Raw genomic sequence first — 16,254 nt, 5'->3', positions numbered from 1 at the left:
GATTTGTCATTATGGGGAAGGGAGGCTAAGCCTGCTCCAATCCCAGCAAAGATTCCCTTCACTCACTCGCTTGTCATTGGTTTGGTACTGGAAAAGATAGCTGCAGCCAATCATAGCAAAAATCTTTCTGTCCTTCTACATTAGATACATGGCAGATTTTCTTTTTGCTGCATTGCACAAACCACCCCAGGAAGCAATTTAATAAATGTATTTGGTGGCTGATTACTTAATTTCTTCTAATGAAAAAGCTCACTATAACTGCTCTGTTTCTTTCTTGGTAGGTGACAAAGCCAGATGCAGATGAAGTATCAGGTAGCCAGTGCCTGATATCTCCAGAGGCTGCGGGTCAGGGCAGTACCTGACTGCACGTACTTAGGAACCTATCTAGTAACTGGCCTGCATTTTTGCCTAGCAGGACACAATGTTTAATGAGAACTGTGTCCAACCAGTCACAAATACAAGCCACTTATCAGAATGACATAGTGGGTAATGTGAGATCTACAAACGATGGCCTGTTTTTAATGGTAGGCTGTTTTGGGCTGGGAGGCTGGACACACCCTCTACTTCAACAACAAGATTCTGCAAATTCTAGGAGTCCTCTGACAGAATCAAGTCTTAACATAAGTGTGTTTTCATGGCCACGTGCAATGATCAAATATTGTTTCAACATTTTCAGGGGCCAAAAGGAGCTGTGAAGATCCTCCATCCTCCCCATAATTACCTCTCACTCTTCAAAAGATTAAGATGTTCCTAATTAGATGAATGCAGTTTATTAAGTTCTAATTTAATATAGATTTCAGTGTGTTTATTTTGCAACTAGGTTTTCAGTAAATGTCGGTGAAGATATGTTACTATGAAACTATGAAACAAAGCTGATTTTTATGTACAATAAACACATAAATAAAATAAACACATACTCCCTCTAGGTTTCCTGAGATAACTTTCTGTAGGAGAATTTGAATTTGAAAAAAAAAAAAGAAAGTTTACTTCATCCGACCTCCTTAATAACCAGATGTTTGCAATCACGAAAAATACACTTTTAGCTGTAAATTTCTCTGTTCTGTAGCATTCGGTCTCTAAGAGAATTTACATAACAACATGTGACATATAAAATGCTTAAAGCCACCAACCATGACAGTACAAATTACAGTCATTTTTCAATACTCTGTGCAAGGTGCACCACTTCAGGCAGTTAGATTGGTTGCATGCTGTGTTGGTTTCTGTGGTAAGACAAGACCAGCATGCACTGCACTCATAAACAGTTCATAGCCTTTGGGGATGTATTGTAACAGGTAAAAGAGACTGAGCCACTTACCCGCCATAGGCTGGAATTGGAGGAGGGGGGGCTGCTGCACGAAACGTGTTGTACACTGTGCGACCTCGACCTCTTAGATGTGCACCTCTGTAAGCAGCAGCTGCAGTTGCAGCAGGGTAAGGGAAGCCTGGCACTATGGGAAACACAAAGAAAACATAAAGATCTCCAGTCATGCTGATTGTTCCAATTTAAAAGAAGATAACATAGTGAAAACATAGCACACAGTTTGTGTGTATTCAAGCTTGTCTATAACAAGGAAGGGTGGGAGCTACTAACCAAGCAAAATTGTCACTCTTTCACAAAACACCAGACTTTCTTACGGAAAAATTGTTTCAAGAAAAAAAAGGAGGCAGCCAACTAGTTTAGGGGGGAAAAAAACTACCGTAGTTCGCTGTCGCTCCCTTAGGGGAACCTTGCTCAAAAGAAGCAAGTTGATTAATGGTAGCCCACAATATTAGAGGAAATTAATCCCTTGAGGGAAGACTCTCAGGGGAAATAAAATTACCCTGCTTAAAGTAAAGCTTCTAGTACCAAAGATAAGAGTTAAGCCATTGAGATTGCATAAGATTTTACTGGTCTATTCAATCATTATCAAATGTCTAAAGAAAGTAACTTGGGTGAAAGAAGAGGTCAGAAAAATAGAGTGTCCTTTCAAGGAGAGCTCAGGTTTCCTTTGTCTGGGGACACAGTTTGATCATATAGGTACCTGCCACTTGCTACATTTTAGTCCACCCAAAGTTGTATTATCTATAAGTATCTCAATGAAACAAAATAACACTCTTCCCTATCAGCAATGGTACAGATGAGGGGCAAGAGAATCCCTCAACTATGTTCATCTTAAATTTCCACATAAATTTTAATTCAATATAAGACTTTACAATATTTTCAACATTTAAATTCTAACCATTCAAAGTATAAGCGTTTTGGGGACAAGGGTTTATGTAAAATGTCTATAACTTTAGTCCATATAAAACTTTTAAAATAAGCTTTCTGCTTTCCTTATTTTTTTCAAGTTTTTAGATGCATGTGTTGGATTACCTAAATTTCTTTTGTGATAGGCATTGCTTGCAAATATTAGAACAGGTATGTTTTGAACAGCAAGCACATCAATGAGAGACAGGGAACTAAATTCACCTCTGGTGTAACTCAAATTGCTTCAGCAGTGTTACACCAGGGCTGAATTTGTCTCAGTATGCAAATAATGAAAGTGAATAAAACAAATATTACCCAGCACACTCTAATAAAGGCAAATGAATAGAGGTAATGATACATAAAATGCTTACTATTTTAAAGCGGAAAGATGGATGTGCTTGACTCCAGATATGTCTTTCATCAGTTTTAATATTAATATTCATCAGTTTTAATATTAAGTTTTAACAGAAACACTGAATTTGAAAAGAAAATGAAAAATTTACAATGTGCAGAAGCAACTGGCTGCTTGTATGAGAGAATATACTGTAATTATGGTGACCTATCCATTATCGCCTTACTATAGTACCTTCCAGGATTTACACGATCCCTCTCAGCGACAAGCAGGTTTAACAGTAATTCTCCTAGGATTTAGATGTTGAGATACAACATAAAATAGTGCTATAGCAATATAGCAAAAGGAGAACATTCTTTTAAAAATGCAAATCTGGTATTCAGTTTTATACTTCTTTCTGCTATCATAAAAAAAATTAGCAGAGAGTATTTACAGGTTGTAATATATTGCTGCTCATTTTGCAACAGAGTACATATAAGACTTAACAAAAAAAAAAAGGTAATAAAACGACTTGGAACATGTTGCAAGAATCTTTTACCAGGGACAAATGAAAACCCATTTTATGTCCCTGGAATTCCAGTAATTATCAGAAGCACTTTTGTACACACATCAGCATGTTATAGTCGTGCTTTCATTGTTCTAAACTAGCAATTTTCTTTTTTGGGGGTGAATCCCTTTAAAGTCTCACAAATAAGACTTCACAACAGTAAGTTCACATGAAAAAACTAATCACAGATGGCCAGATCCTGAGCTTCTCAACTCAAGGCTCAATTGTCACTTGTAGACAAGTGCTGTAGTAAGAGGTAGCACACTGCCTTATGGGGCTGCCTCCCAGACACACAGAGATGCACTGCATCTACTATAGTGATAGAAATGTAGCCGTGTTAGTCTGGTGTAGCTGAAACAAAATACAGGACTATGTAGCACTTTAAAGACTAACAAGATGGTTTATTAGACGATGAGCTTTCGTGGGCCAGACCCACTTCCTCAGATCAAATAGTGGAAGAAAATAGTCACAGCCATATATACCAAAGGATACAATAAAAAAAAAAAGAACACATATGAAAAGGACAAATCACATTCTGTTCTGAAATGTGATTTGTCCTTTTCATATGTGTTCATTTTTTTTAATTGTATCCTTTGGTATATATGGCTGTGACTATTTTCCTCCACTATTTGATCTGAGGAAGTGGGTCTGGCCCACGAAAGCTCATCATCCAATAAACCATCCTGTTAGTCTTTAAAGTGCTACATAGTCCTGTATTTTGTTGCATCTACTATGGCCTTGTGGGCTGCATATTATTGCCCTAAAATAACTGTCTAGTACTTGAGAAAAGAAACCAGGCCCAGGCACCCTGAGGAGAGTGTGAAGGAGCAGACCTTGCACTCCCTGAGGAATCATTTCTAGCCCTCCCCACTTCCACTGTGCATCCACATCTCACCTAGCTCTCAGTTTTTACTCCGGAGAACCTCTACTCTCTTCATTTAGAAGTTGCACACAGTGGAATTTTAAACAACATTCTAATATGTTAAGTAACAGCTGTAAATTCTCACATGGACAGGATGTTAACAAGTTCACAGTCATGTTTTACACCCTGGTCTCATTGGCATTAACAGCAGGAATCTCAGATTCCACCCAAGGCTAAACAAGCCTGTGAATAAACATTCTCTGTTGTGTCCACACTCGTAGAAGTTACTATTGTATCAGTTAATGTTTACTTAAATAGAACATTCAAAGATTGACAAGATTTTTGCTTGAGCAAGGACTAAATAAAAAGTAAGAAAAGACTTCAGGCTTTGCCCAAGACAAATAATACTGTGTTTTAAATACTGTGAAACCTGTCCTAAATAGTGACTCACAGGATCAGCAAAGATCAGTGCCTCATAATGGTTTATTTTGAACTATTTTAAAGAAAATGGTACTAGAAACTGTCTTTGGGACACCCAAAAGTGGATTCTTAAGGCTGGAGAATGCCTATTGTATGTGCAGGTCTCACTATATTTTCAAGTGTAACTGACAAGTGATCAAATCTGACAATTCAAACAGTTAGAGCTTAGTTCTGCTCTTGGCATTGCATCAGCAGTTTCTAAACTTGATGGAAGTTGCACATTTACAAACAAAAGTAGTGGTCAAACAAGTTTGAAGTAGATATTGTTGTGCACAACTATTAAGAAACCAGTTCACACAACACTAACCTGCTTAAAATATTTTGAATTTTTCATGGCAAATGTTCCAGTCTATGTTTACCAAATTCTACCTATTCTCAGCATTTAAGTAATGTACCTCATTAATTTTTCATTTTGTAAATGTACTGCGTAATTTTTTCCTGTGTAAAACATACATCTTATTCATTCACCAATTCCTCTACATACGAGTATAGGATGGGCCTATATCCTGATTTTCAAAGCAGCTTAACTGGGATTTGTAGACAATGGTATTCAAGGTTACTGTCGAATAATCATTTAGGTCATTTCAACATTTCTTAAAGACTTGTAAACAAATGACACTAGTGCATGTTCCATGGCAAACCCAGGTCATAAACCATACTGGAAGAGTTCAGGGATACCTGTGGTTGCCAGACAGCAGAGTCTATTTGCAGAATTATCACACAGCTTTAGGAGACACCTTAAGCATGGGCCTGCTAAAATAATTTGTAATTAGCAATAATTTTTAATTAGTAATAATTTGAATTGGGTAAATTTTTGTCAGTGGAAAATACATTTTGGCTCAAAACAAAGCAAGTTTTGTTTTTTGAACTTTTCCGTTTGGCTACAGAACTGAAAAATAAATTATTCACTCTCTTCCCTCTGTAATCTCAGCTAACAATGAACCCAGTGCCAGCTAGCCAGAATTCACTCACCAGGAGAGGCAAAGATCTAACTCACAGTTTGCAAAACTAAGCTCCCTCACCACCTCAGTATGCCAACCTGGCTGCAGCTCAACCAGTGAACGTGCGGTTATGAAGTGGGTCAATTGTATCTGAATCTCACAGTGAGAAACATCTGTTTCTGCTTTTGAACAAGGCTGCTCGTATTTAGCAAAATGTTTTGGCTGACTAGATTTCTCTGATGTTATGATGGGGAAAAGAAAGTTTACTTCACCTTCACCACAGCCCTGGCAAAGAAGATAACATGACTTAAACATGACTGTTTCTAAAACCTGAATATGACCAATTATCAAGACAAAGAAACAGTTCCATTAGCTCATCTAATAGGCAGGGATTATTCTCTACTTGGAGCTAACTTGCAACTTTGTTATTCACACATGAACGGCATTCTAAAAGAAATTAGTTCCCAAGTCTCCACATTACACAGAAATTTAGCTTCACCATTTTAATACTATCTAACATTTAGAAAAAGAAGAAATGAGAGGCCAAACTCAGGAAGTATTTATTTTGGCCTTGAGAGACAACATATAAATAATTATGTGCCATAGCTAAAAAAGAAAAAAAACATAGGGGCAATTATATTGGGAGGAGTCCCTATTGCAACTTATTGCCATAGATATTTAACATGATTCTAAGTGAAAGAAGTGGTATTATTGAAATGAAAACTGAATTTGTCCCATAAATTATAATAGGCTATATTATGCCTTTCCAGATTACCATGGTAGATGCAACCTTAAAATACACACCAACAATGTGTCTTGTAGTCAGAGAAAGGTGAGGAAACAAAGCATCACAACTACGCAAAGTTGTTTCTTATCCATAGAAAACACTTCACATATGCTCTGTTACAAAACCTAACTGAAGATCTGTTACTTAAGTAGTAGACTGCATGTTGTGCCGATAGATGTAAGAGGATTCATGCTGATGTATTGATAGAGCTTAAATGAATGGAGCTTAAATAAAAACCAAATATGGGCATGAGGACAAAAAAGAAGAACTTAGCCACTGAATTCACAGCTGAAATTTAGTGAAACCTTCATTTCGCCCCAGAGATATAACACATACCTATTCGGTATGAAATGAACTTAATTGTCTAGCATGATATCTAGACACAAAAGCTCAATATGAACATTGCACAATAAAAACTAGATGCACAAATTTGCAAGCACTGATGTCCCAAAAGTAGGAACACAAACCAGCACAAAATACTTGAGGGTTATAAACTGTATATTAAAGTTTTAGAGCTTTGGGTTAGATGGAAGAGTAGCAGATGCAAAAACCAACAGGGGAGCAGATTATGCATCAAAGCCATAAAAATATACAACTGCTTTAATTGGCAATTATTCTTTGGATTTGTGTTCTGGTTTGAATTTTCATGAGAGTGCCATATGCGTAAAGAAAGGTGTGCCATTGGAATGGATGAGAGAATCTACCAATCTACCATTCCTCATCCCTTACACTATACCAAATACTAAGTCATCTCCTATCGAGTGCCCTCAAATACTTTCTGATAACGTCTTTTAAAGTTACGTCTTGGTTGAATCAGTCTGTGGCTAATTTACTCTAAGACATTTAATCTGATAAAAGGCAAGAACTACATTCATATAAGTCCTATGGTTTAAAAAGTTCCCTGTTGAGGAAATCCATCAGAAGTGCTGGACAAATTAAAAAACAAAGAAGTATAATAAGTAACATGCTGAGGAGGGATAGAATAATGAACATCACAGTGAATGAAATTTTCAGCAACAGAATAAGGACATTATGTTGATGTACACTCTTGTGAATATTCAGTTGACCTAATATTGTTTCTAAATTGCAAAGGATCTCAAATATATTTTCCAATACATCTTGCTTTGATGTCAGTCACGAAATTATAAACAGAGTATTTAGAATCCTGCCCCAGGTCTTTGCATTTAAGTCCAAAGAGTGCCCCCGTTCAAATTTAAGTTTCATAAGTACCCATTTTAAAATACAATGGATTTTAAGTACATATTTATTTTGGATAATTGTATACACTGTACATGTAGCAAATACAGGATGATTACAAAAATATCAACAACATTATTTTGCGTCCACTATTTTCAATCTCTGGTAAGTTTATCTCAGGACCCAGTCCTTAATCTAATGAAGTTAAGGTTGTTTTGCCATTGATGTCTATGTGTGCAGAATTGGGTCCCTTATTTATTCCATTCACAGTGAATTCATTCTTGAAATGTTTAGTTGGGATTATTGCAACAATCATTTCCTTACCATTGTGCCAAAATACATGTTAATATTAGACACTGTTGTTTAGGAATGAATAAATCTGCATTTTGGACAAACAGTTTCTTACAGGACATTCTCATTTGAAATGCATTGAAAAGGAAAACAAAAATCTCTAATTAATGTACAAGTCTAATCACCATTCTCCACATGGAAGAGTAATTTTTCACTGTTCATTTGCTTGGTGTAATCTCCAGACTGACATAACAGAAAAGCAATGGCCTATAAATCTGCTCTCATTTGTTTCTTTAATATTCATATTCCATTGAACTACAGCTGCTTGTTGCTACAGTCTATTACAACATGCAAAAGTGTTGATAAAAATACTATGAAAGGCAAGATGTGTTTCTTCATGGCTCTGTGTGCCATTTATTTGGAAAAAAAGACAATAAATGACTCGTGGATTGTCCCACAGCTTGCTGCATGCTGGGCGATTAGTGATTAATTACCTTGCTGCAAATTGACATGGCACAAGAAAATTGACACAGCTCTGATTAATTAACTTTTTATGTGAGACAGATAGCTACAAAACATTGTGCCCTGTATTTGAATCCCTTTACACAACATGATTATATACAAATTTTGATTAATCCAAAGATTCACCATAAATGTTGCAAAAGTTTTAGTTTTAAGGGTATATTTCTGAGGACTACATTCATATTTCTAAAAATAGCAAGTCTTAGAGCTATTGAAGGAACCATCTGAAATCTACAGTGCTGTTCTTTTAGGGTACATCTACACTGCACACTTATTTTGAAATAAGCTTTTCCAGAAGAAATGCTCTGAAATAGCTTATTTTGAAATAGCACATCTACATTGCAGGGAAGCCTCAAAATTAGTCCGAGGCAGGCTTCCCTAACTTGAATGTGATAGCTTGATTTAGAGCCCCAGGGGGCACTGGGAAGTAATTAGTTTGAATGGCCCTGGGGAGGAGCTATTTTGAAATAGCAGCAGTGGAGTGTCCACACTACTGCTATTCCGAAATAGCTATTTCAGAATAGACGTTATTCCTCATGGAATGAGGTTTACAGAACTTGGGATAAGCCATTCGTTATTTCAAAATTATTTTGAAGTAACGGTATTGCTGTGCAGACACTCGCATTGTTATTTTGAAATAACAGCCGTTATTTAGAAATAATGCTGCTGTACAGACGCATCCTTGCGCACACACAGAACAACAAATATGATGTAATTTGCCACACTAGATCAAACCACTGATTTTTCTATTCAATTAAATACCCTCTGCAGATATATAGTTGACTTTTCAGCAAAGGCAACCTTCCATTCTTTAGCACAGCTAGCTTTCTGCTGGGCATAAGAAGGGGGTTTCTTCCTGACACCTGGGTCAAATAACTGGTGCCATGAAGCTTAATAATTGATTAGTCTTATCCAATTACTTAAATACTTCAGCAATGACTTGCACATGCTGAGTAGCTCCTCTGAAGACATAACATGTATTTATATTTGTATTAAATGTATATAATAATACTTTCTCTCTTCTACCACACCTTCCTCTCCCACTCGTCCCCTTCCTCCCCCCCCCCCCCCCCACCAAAAATAACAATCACTGGAGTCAGTGAATACTGACTTCATAACATCCTGGCAATACCTTTTGTATCCTGGAGAAACATCTTGGGTATGTCTAGACTACATGCCTCCATCGACGGAGCCATGTAAACTAGTTTACCTGGTATAGGCAAAGAAGCAGGGATTTAAATAATCCCCCGCTTCATAGCCGCCGCGCTGTGCCAACGATCAGCTGATCTGGCACAGTGCGGCAGTCTAGATGCGGATCTGTCAGCTGGGGAAGCCTTCGCTGAACAATCCTTTATGCCTCGGCTTTCTCAGCTGACAGATCCGCGTCTAGACTACTGCGTTGTGCCGTATCAGCTGATCGTCGGCCATGTTTATTTTAATGAAGCGGGGATTATTTAAATCCCCGCTTCTTTGCCTATGCCGGGTAAACTAGTTTACATGGCTCCGTCGATGGAGCCATGTAGTCTAGACATACACCTTGTGACTAAGGCCAGGAAATAAAAATTAGCCTATGCCACAAGCACTCTATTTCTTATCTGTTTTACTTGGTGTTAAAGTGAACAAAATCCTACCACATTAATTCCTCAGTCATATGGGAAAATGCACTCTTTTCATAAAAAAAGAAAACAAAAAAAAAACCCACACACCAAGAAACTAAGGAGCAGATGAGATAATTGAGCATGTCACAGACCTCCTTTACAACACAAAGGTATGTCACTTTGATCAGTTAGCAAACGGGGTAGTTGGAGATCCACCTCTTTATGGCACAGTTCATAACAAAGGCAAAGCAAGGTTATTGTAAGAAATGAACTTGGCATTGCAAAGAATAGCCAATATACGTGTTTCACAAAAGAAAATGCTCACAGTGAAGTGAATAAATAAGGTACATTTAATAAAAAATAGAGTACCAAGGAATCCATAGTGCAAGGATAAACAAATATCAAACCCTTGTATATCTACAATAAATGTGCAAATAGGTAATAAATGTAAGTGTCTGCGTATTGCTAAGAATCAAAAGCAAATTATAATCACTCCGAGGGCAAAGATTTGAAAATGATCATGTCGAAACAGTTTTTGTTGGTTCACAAATATACAAAACAAGATTTTAAAACCGACATGTGAGATGCTGGAAATAAATACTGAATTTCAAAATAGATATTATATATTGCCCTGTAATTTTCTTGGATATGTTTACATACACATGAATTATTTCCTCTTGTGTAACTGCATCTTTTTGTTTGTTGTTCAAACCAGAACTCCTTCGTCACTATGCAGGTATTATATCCTACCTACATAGCTAATCCCATTCAGCTTGTTCTGGCGTTCATTTCTGTTTAATTTTCTTCAGTACATTGGAGAATATTGTGCAGTCCTTCATGTTGCTGTTTGCAATTTTTGCCATAAATTAGCACACCATCACCAACCCCATCCAGATCCTCAGAGATTTGAAACATGATGCAATACTATAGTTAGGTGCAATCCCAAAGAAAAATTACTTAAACAATGCGTCTACCAAAAGGAGAGTTTTTCCACTAACTTTATCACCTCAAACCTTGCATCCGTATTAGCAAATTCTTTTTTTAAATTTATTTCTAGACATGCTATATAGCAGGCCTGCACAACTTGGAAAGCGGCGAAGGCCATATTACTCCAAAGAAAACAACTGCGAGCTGCAAGTAGGGTTGCCAGATGCTCTCCCAAAAAATACTGAACATGCGGGCTAAAAATGTTTGTCGAGCAAAAAAAACCCATGCGTGTCCGGCATACAAAAAAAAACCCTCACCACCTGGCTTCAGCACGCAACCACAGGAGGTGCCACCATGCTTCCATCCAGTGCCCAGCTGGAAATTCAGAAAATACCGGACATTGCACACATCTGATATTTTCTGAATTTTTTTACTGGGCAGAGAGCGCAAATACCGGACTGTCCAGTAGAAAACCGGACACCTGCCAACCCTTGCCACAAGGGGAGGTTTGTAGGGGTGGGTGATACTTTTCAATTAAATCAGGCCTGCACAACATACGGCTCCCAATGCCCTTACCCTCTCCTCTCCCAGCATCACTCTGTCCCCCCTTCCACTGACACCTCTCCTCCTGCCCTTTTCCTCATTGTCTCCACTTGGCCCTGGGATTTGTCTCTCCTGCACCCTATCCCTTGGTGCCTTCCCCTTTCTCCTGACTTGCCCCCCTCCCCTCAGCACAAGCCCCTTCCCCTCCCCTACCTGGCTTCTGCCTTCAAGTTTGTGGGGCTGACAGAGCCTTTTTGAATCCGGTGGTCGCCGGCTATGACGTCACGATGCCATGTCACGCCAGCATCCTGGCGTCTGCCGGTGTCCCGCCCTCTGGCTTGCACCCCGCCTCCTTGCACCGGAGCTGCACGCAGGCAGCCTGGCGGCAAGAATCACCGCACTTCCCCCTCCCCGGCGGCCCTCTGCTCCTCTTCCTGACTAGAGGATCAGATGGGGCTGCGCCGCCCATAGTCGTCACGGGCCGCACAGTGAGCCCCTGCGAGCCGCATGCGGCCAGCGGGCCATATGTTGGGCAGGTCTGCTATATAGACTGTTCTCTTGAGGTAAAACTCAGTGATTGATGGAATTGTTGAAATCCTCTCGATCTGTACAAATCCTTAATTTGCTTGGTTTTAGTAAATGGCCATACTGTTAACCAAGTCACTTAGGCCTGCACTTAGGCCTGTTCTACACAAAATGAGAGAGTCGACTTAAGATACGCAACTCCAGCTATGTTAATTACATAGCTGGAATTGAGGTATCTTAAATTGCATTTTGGCTCCCCCATTGACTTCCCTTACTTCTCATAAGAGCAGCACTACCGGCGCCGATGGGAATACCCTCTCAGTTCAAATCAGCATGTCTTCACTAGACCCGTTAATTCAAACTCCGGAAGGTCAACTGCATCAGCTTCGATCTTCTCTGTAGTGTAGACAAGCCCTTGCGTTTATATTTTCTCAGTAATATGTAACTTTACCATATGGCTAAATTAAGGGTTCTTTTTTTAAATTCTCAGACTTAATGAGATTTTACATGGTATACTTTTTTGCAGCATCTGGGATCTAAATCAATGTCATGCATAATATTATTGCATCACAGACTGTTAAACATGTCATCCAAACCTTTTAAGAATTTTTTTTACATTCAGATGACTAGGCAAGTTACTCACCCCTCTGCATTTGAAGACATACATTTTCTATTTCAAACTCCAGTGAGTGTTATCTATCTTTACCCAATGTAGGTTTGCCTCATGAATTAGGTTAGTTTGCTTTAACAGTGAGCAGTCATTAATTATTTTCTAGTCACTTGCTGTGATTACATTACATTCCAGCTCCAATGGAACTGCAATGAATGGCAAGAGAAAATCTTCTGGGAATTAAAAAAACAAAAAACTCAAGAATTACAAAACTTCAACACAGAATCACTGGTACTGAAATATGTTGAGATAAGAATTCAAGAAGATCCCAACTGGTGAAAAATTCACATATGTTGGACTGTCTTGCAAAATGTTTGCCCAGTGGCTTATACGGACAGAGTAAAACACAACAGAACTGAAAAGAAAAAAAAAGGAATTCTGTCAGTTTTTTTCGTACTCTGAGCAGTTTCATGGACATGTCAGAAACTGAGCAAGATAGAAATAGACGATAAACAGTTGGAAACCACATTACAGCGATTTATCATATAAAGAACTATGCAGACTTCAAGAAAGGGATACTGAAAATTACAAAGGTACTTGTTTAAGGGGAAATGCAAATCTTGTAAGGAGTTTCATATAGAAGACATGCTTTTAAGGACGTGTATAATTAATGAAAGTAAGAAGGTATAAAACAAGGAAACTGAAAAATATAACTCAAGTTCTACGTCCTTCTGAAACCAAATTTCACAGACTCAGATGAGAAACACTAACTTTGATCAATTGGGTCATTGGCATCCATCCATTCTTTGACACATTCATTCCTTTCCAACTTCTCCCAAAAATGGACAATTGTGTCTCCTCTCTCAGAACTCCTATACCATGTGTGTCACTGAGCTCTCAATTCCCCATCATTCCTAGTCACCATCTACTCGCAGCCATTAAGAGGGCAAACTCAGAAAGACAATACAGGCAGTAATGCAACACTATGCTGATAACATAGAGCACTATGTAACTTTTTTATCCAGGCAAACCCCGCCTCTTATTTTACAGACATCACAATGATTCAAAAATATAGGAGTATAGTTAAAGACCAGGGTGTCTTAAACATAGGAATGACTGAAGAAAAGCTAATCAAAACAGCTGATTGTTTCTGTAGAAATAGTATACAACACCTTCATATTCTTCACTCGAGGCACTAAGATTTAACATCATGATAGACTCATCAATGGCCTCTGAGAAGTCACTAAAAACACCTTCTTTCACCTGTGGTTAGTAAGAAGGCTCCATCCTCTTTGATAAACACCAGGCCATAGTAATACAGCAACTTATCTGAGCTAGAATATCAAAACTTAATCTGTCTTAGTCCACATGAGAAAATAAAGTATAAACTATAGCTCGTATACAACCCATCAACTTTCTCCCAAGCAAATTCACCAAAGTAAGCATACTGCACCAACGAGGAGTCCTGTGGCACTCTAAAGACAAGAAGATTTTATTTGTGCATAAGTTCTTGTTGGCAAAACCCCACTTCATCAGATACATATTGGTCATATTGCACCAGTATTCCACAAAGTGCAACAGCTTCTCTGGAGTGATTCATGAACCTTTATTCAACTTGTGAATTCTGTTTTCTAATCCAACTCCTCTGGGTACTCTTCTACTCTATGGCTGTGTCTACACTGCACCCCTTTTCCGGAAAAGGGATGCAGATTAGACAAGTCAGAATTGCAAATGAAGTGGGGGATTTAAATATCCCCCACTTCATTTGTATAAACATGGCTGCCGCTTTTTTCCAGCTCGGGGCTTTGCAAAAGAAGAGCTCCAGTCTAGACGGGATCTTTCGGAAAATAAAGCCTTTTCCAGAAGATCCTTTATTCCTCTTAAATTCAGGAATAGGGGATCTTCCAGAAGAGGCTTTATTTTCCGAAAGATCACGTCTAGACTGGCGTTTTTCTCTGGCAAAGCCCCGAGCCGGAAAATAGTGGCAGCCATGTTCATGCAACTGCCGTGGGGGATATTTAAATCCCCCGCGGCATTTGCAATTCCAACTTGTCTCATTAGCATCCCTTTTCCGGAAAAGGGTGCCAATGTAGACACAGCCTATATGTCTACACTGTCATCCAGTCTGTTAAACATAGAGTCTCAAAGACCATCAGTTTTTAAAACAACCTGAAAAATAATTTCCCCTCTTTGTTCCAATATGTGAAATTTCTCTCCAAATTTGCTTACTCCCAACACCAAAAGCCAATATTCATTCTTATACTTTTCACATGGATTTAAAATATGGTATCTGGTGAATCATTGGGAGCTTTATCCCATTAGAAAAATTAATGTTTCGACTTTCCCAACTGAAATATGAAATGTGTTTAAAATATAGCTCTGATAATAATTATGATATAGCAATAATATTCTAATAAAGAAAAATGTATTCTCACAGGCATGTATACAAATTGTAAGGAGCATGGGTCTAAGTCTCCCCTCATTTGCTCCAGATTAAAACTGCAGCAACTTTACAAATATTCACAGTTACTTGATTGTGAAAAGACAATCAGATCCTTTACATGAAAAATTATATCTCTAACTGGGAATTTGAATAACCTGTGAGAGCTGACAATCAAGTTTCAAAAAGATAAGGTCACATTACTTGGCTTTAAATGTGAGACGAAATCTGACTGTGTTTCATATTCTCTTCCTGAGTTTTAGTATGTCAGAGGGGTAGCCATGTTAGCCTGTAACTAAAAAAAACTTTTAAAAAATGACTGATCCTGTAGCACCTTAGAGATTAACAAAAAATACAGATAGTACCATGAGATTTTATGGGCACAACCCACTTCTTCATCTGAAGCCCATGAAAACTCATGAATTTTATTGTAATTATTATTTATTCCTCTCACCTGTTGATTTTCTTCATAAACATTGTTAAATTTATATTCAATAAAAATTCTCATCATAAGAATAAAAGGAACAGAAGTCAAACTCTTAAGATGCTCCCCAACTACTGCTTTAGTCTGCCATGCCTTTGCCCTTCTCCTCCTCCAAGACCCTCCTCAAAACTCACTTCTTCCACAATGCCTTTCCTCCTTAGTTCCCTCCTCATGGGAAAATATATCAACATTTGGGAAACTGGAAACTGATGAAAGCCTTTGAGTTACAGAATCAGATCATATAATAGAATTACTCAAACATTTTAAATGTCCATTTTTATTTTCAGTATAAACATTTTAGTGTACGACTCATGCAATGAATTAAAATATTTTACATGATTCCTGGGTACCACCAGATGGTTTCTTAAAGCCATAAATAAATACAGTGAGAGAGACGACAACGATGCCTTAGTTTCTAAATGTGCAGTAATGAAGCTTTGGCACTGTATTTGTGATGTTTGTGATCCGCCTTCCAAAAATGTACTGACAATTCCCTTGGGACAGGATTTTTGTAACATTTCATTTGGAAAGGGAGAATGAATCTCAATCCTATAGTGTTTAACTTGGCAGGTATGCAGAATTTATGTGCTAAGGTACTTTTTGATGTTTCAAAGAGCAATATAAGCCAAAACAAAGTTGAAAATACAGTGCTGTACTAATATAGCTATTAAATTAGATTAAATGACTTGCTATAACCTATTTCTTTAGACAAACATGAATCAGTTTTAATTTAGATTTAGGCTGTGAAAGAAGACAAATAATTTACACAATTCATTATTTAATGCTCTACTTTGAACCCTTGTTGATCTCTTCACTAGTCCATAAATACTTCCTGCTTATTGAATAGTCTCTCTCCAGTTGAAAAAAATGTCAGGCAGAATGGGACAAAGTCAGCAATGGTGTCATTCCAGTGAGATCACT

At 37.9% G+C, this 16,254-nt stretch overlaps 1 protein-coding gene across 36 annotated transcripts in view; it reads right to left on the bottom strand.

Moving 5' to 3' along the window:
* The window catches only part of RBFOX1 (RNA binding fox-1 homolog 1), a 1,623,526-nt gene that overhangs the window by 65,635 nt on the left and 1,541,637 nt on the right, over positions 1-16,254 (bottom strand). For all 36 annotated transcript variants that reach the window (XR_016350706.1, XR_016350707.1, XM_089782268.1 and 33 more), the window contains one exon: positions 1,316-1,448. Coding sequence is in view for 34 of the 36 variants with exons in the window: in XM_089782268.1 (XP_089638394.1) it covers positions 1,316-1,448 (133 nt within the window). In the remaining 2 variants the exon portion in view is untranslated. The remainder of the gene's footprint in view (positions 1-1,315; positions 1,449-16,254) is intronic.

Source organism: Pelodiscus sinensis, chromosome 15, assembly GCF_052426305.1.
Source record: "Pelodiscus sinensis isolate ZL-2025 chromosome 15, ASM5242630v1, whole genome shotgun sequence".
In the NCBI taxonomy this organism is placed as follows: Eukaryota; Metazoa; Chordata; order Testudines; family Trionychidae; genus Pelodiscus; species Pelodiscus sinensis.
Note: the sequence above shows the minus strand (reverse complement) of the source record. Positions and strands in the feature narration are given on the sequence as shown.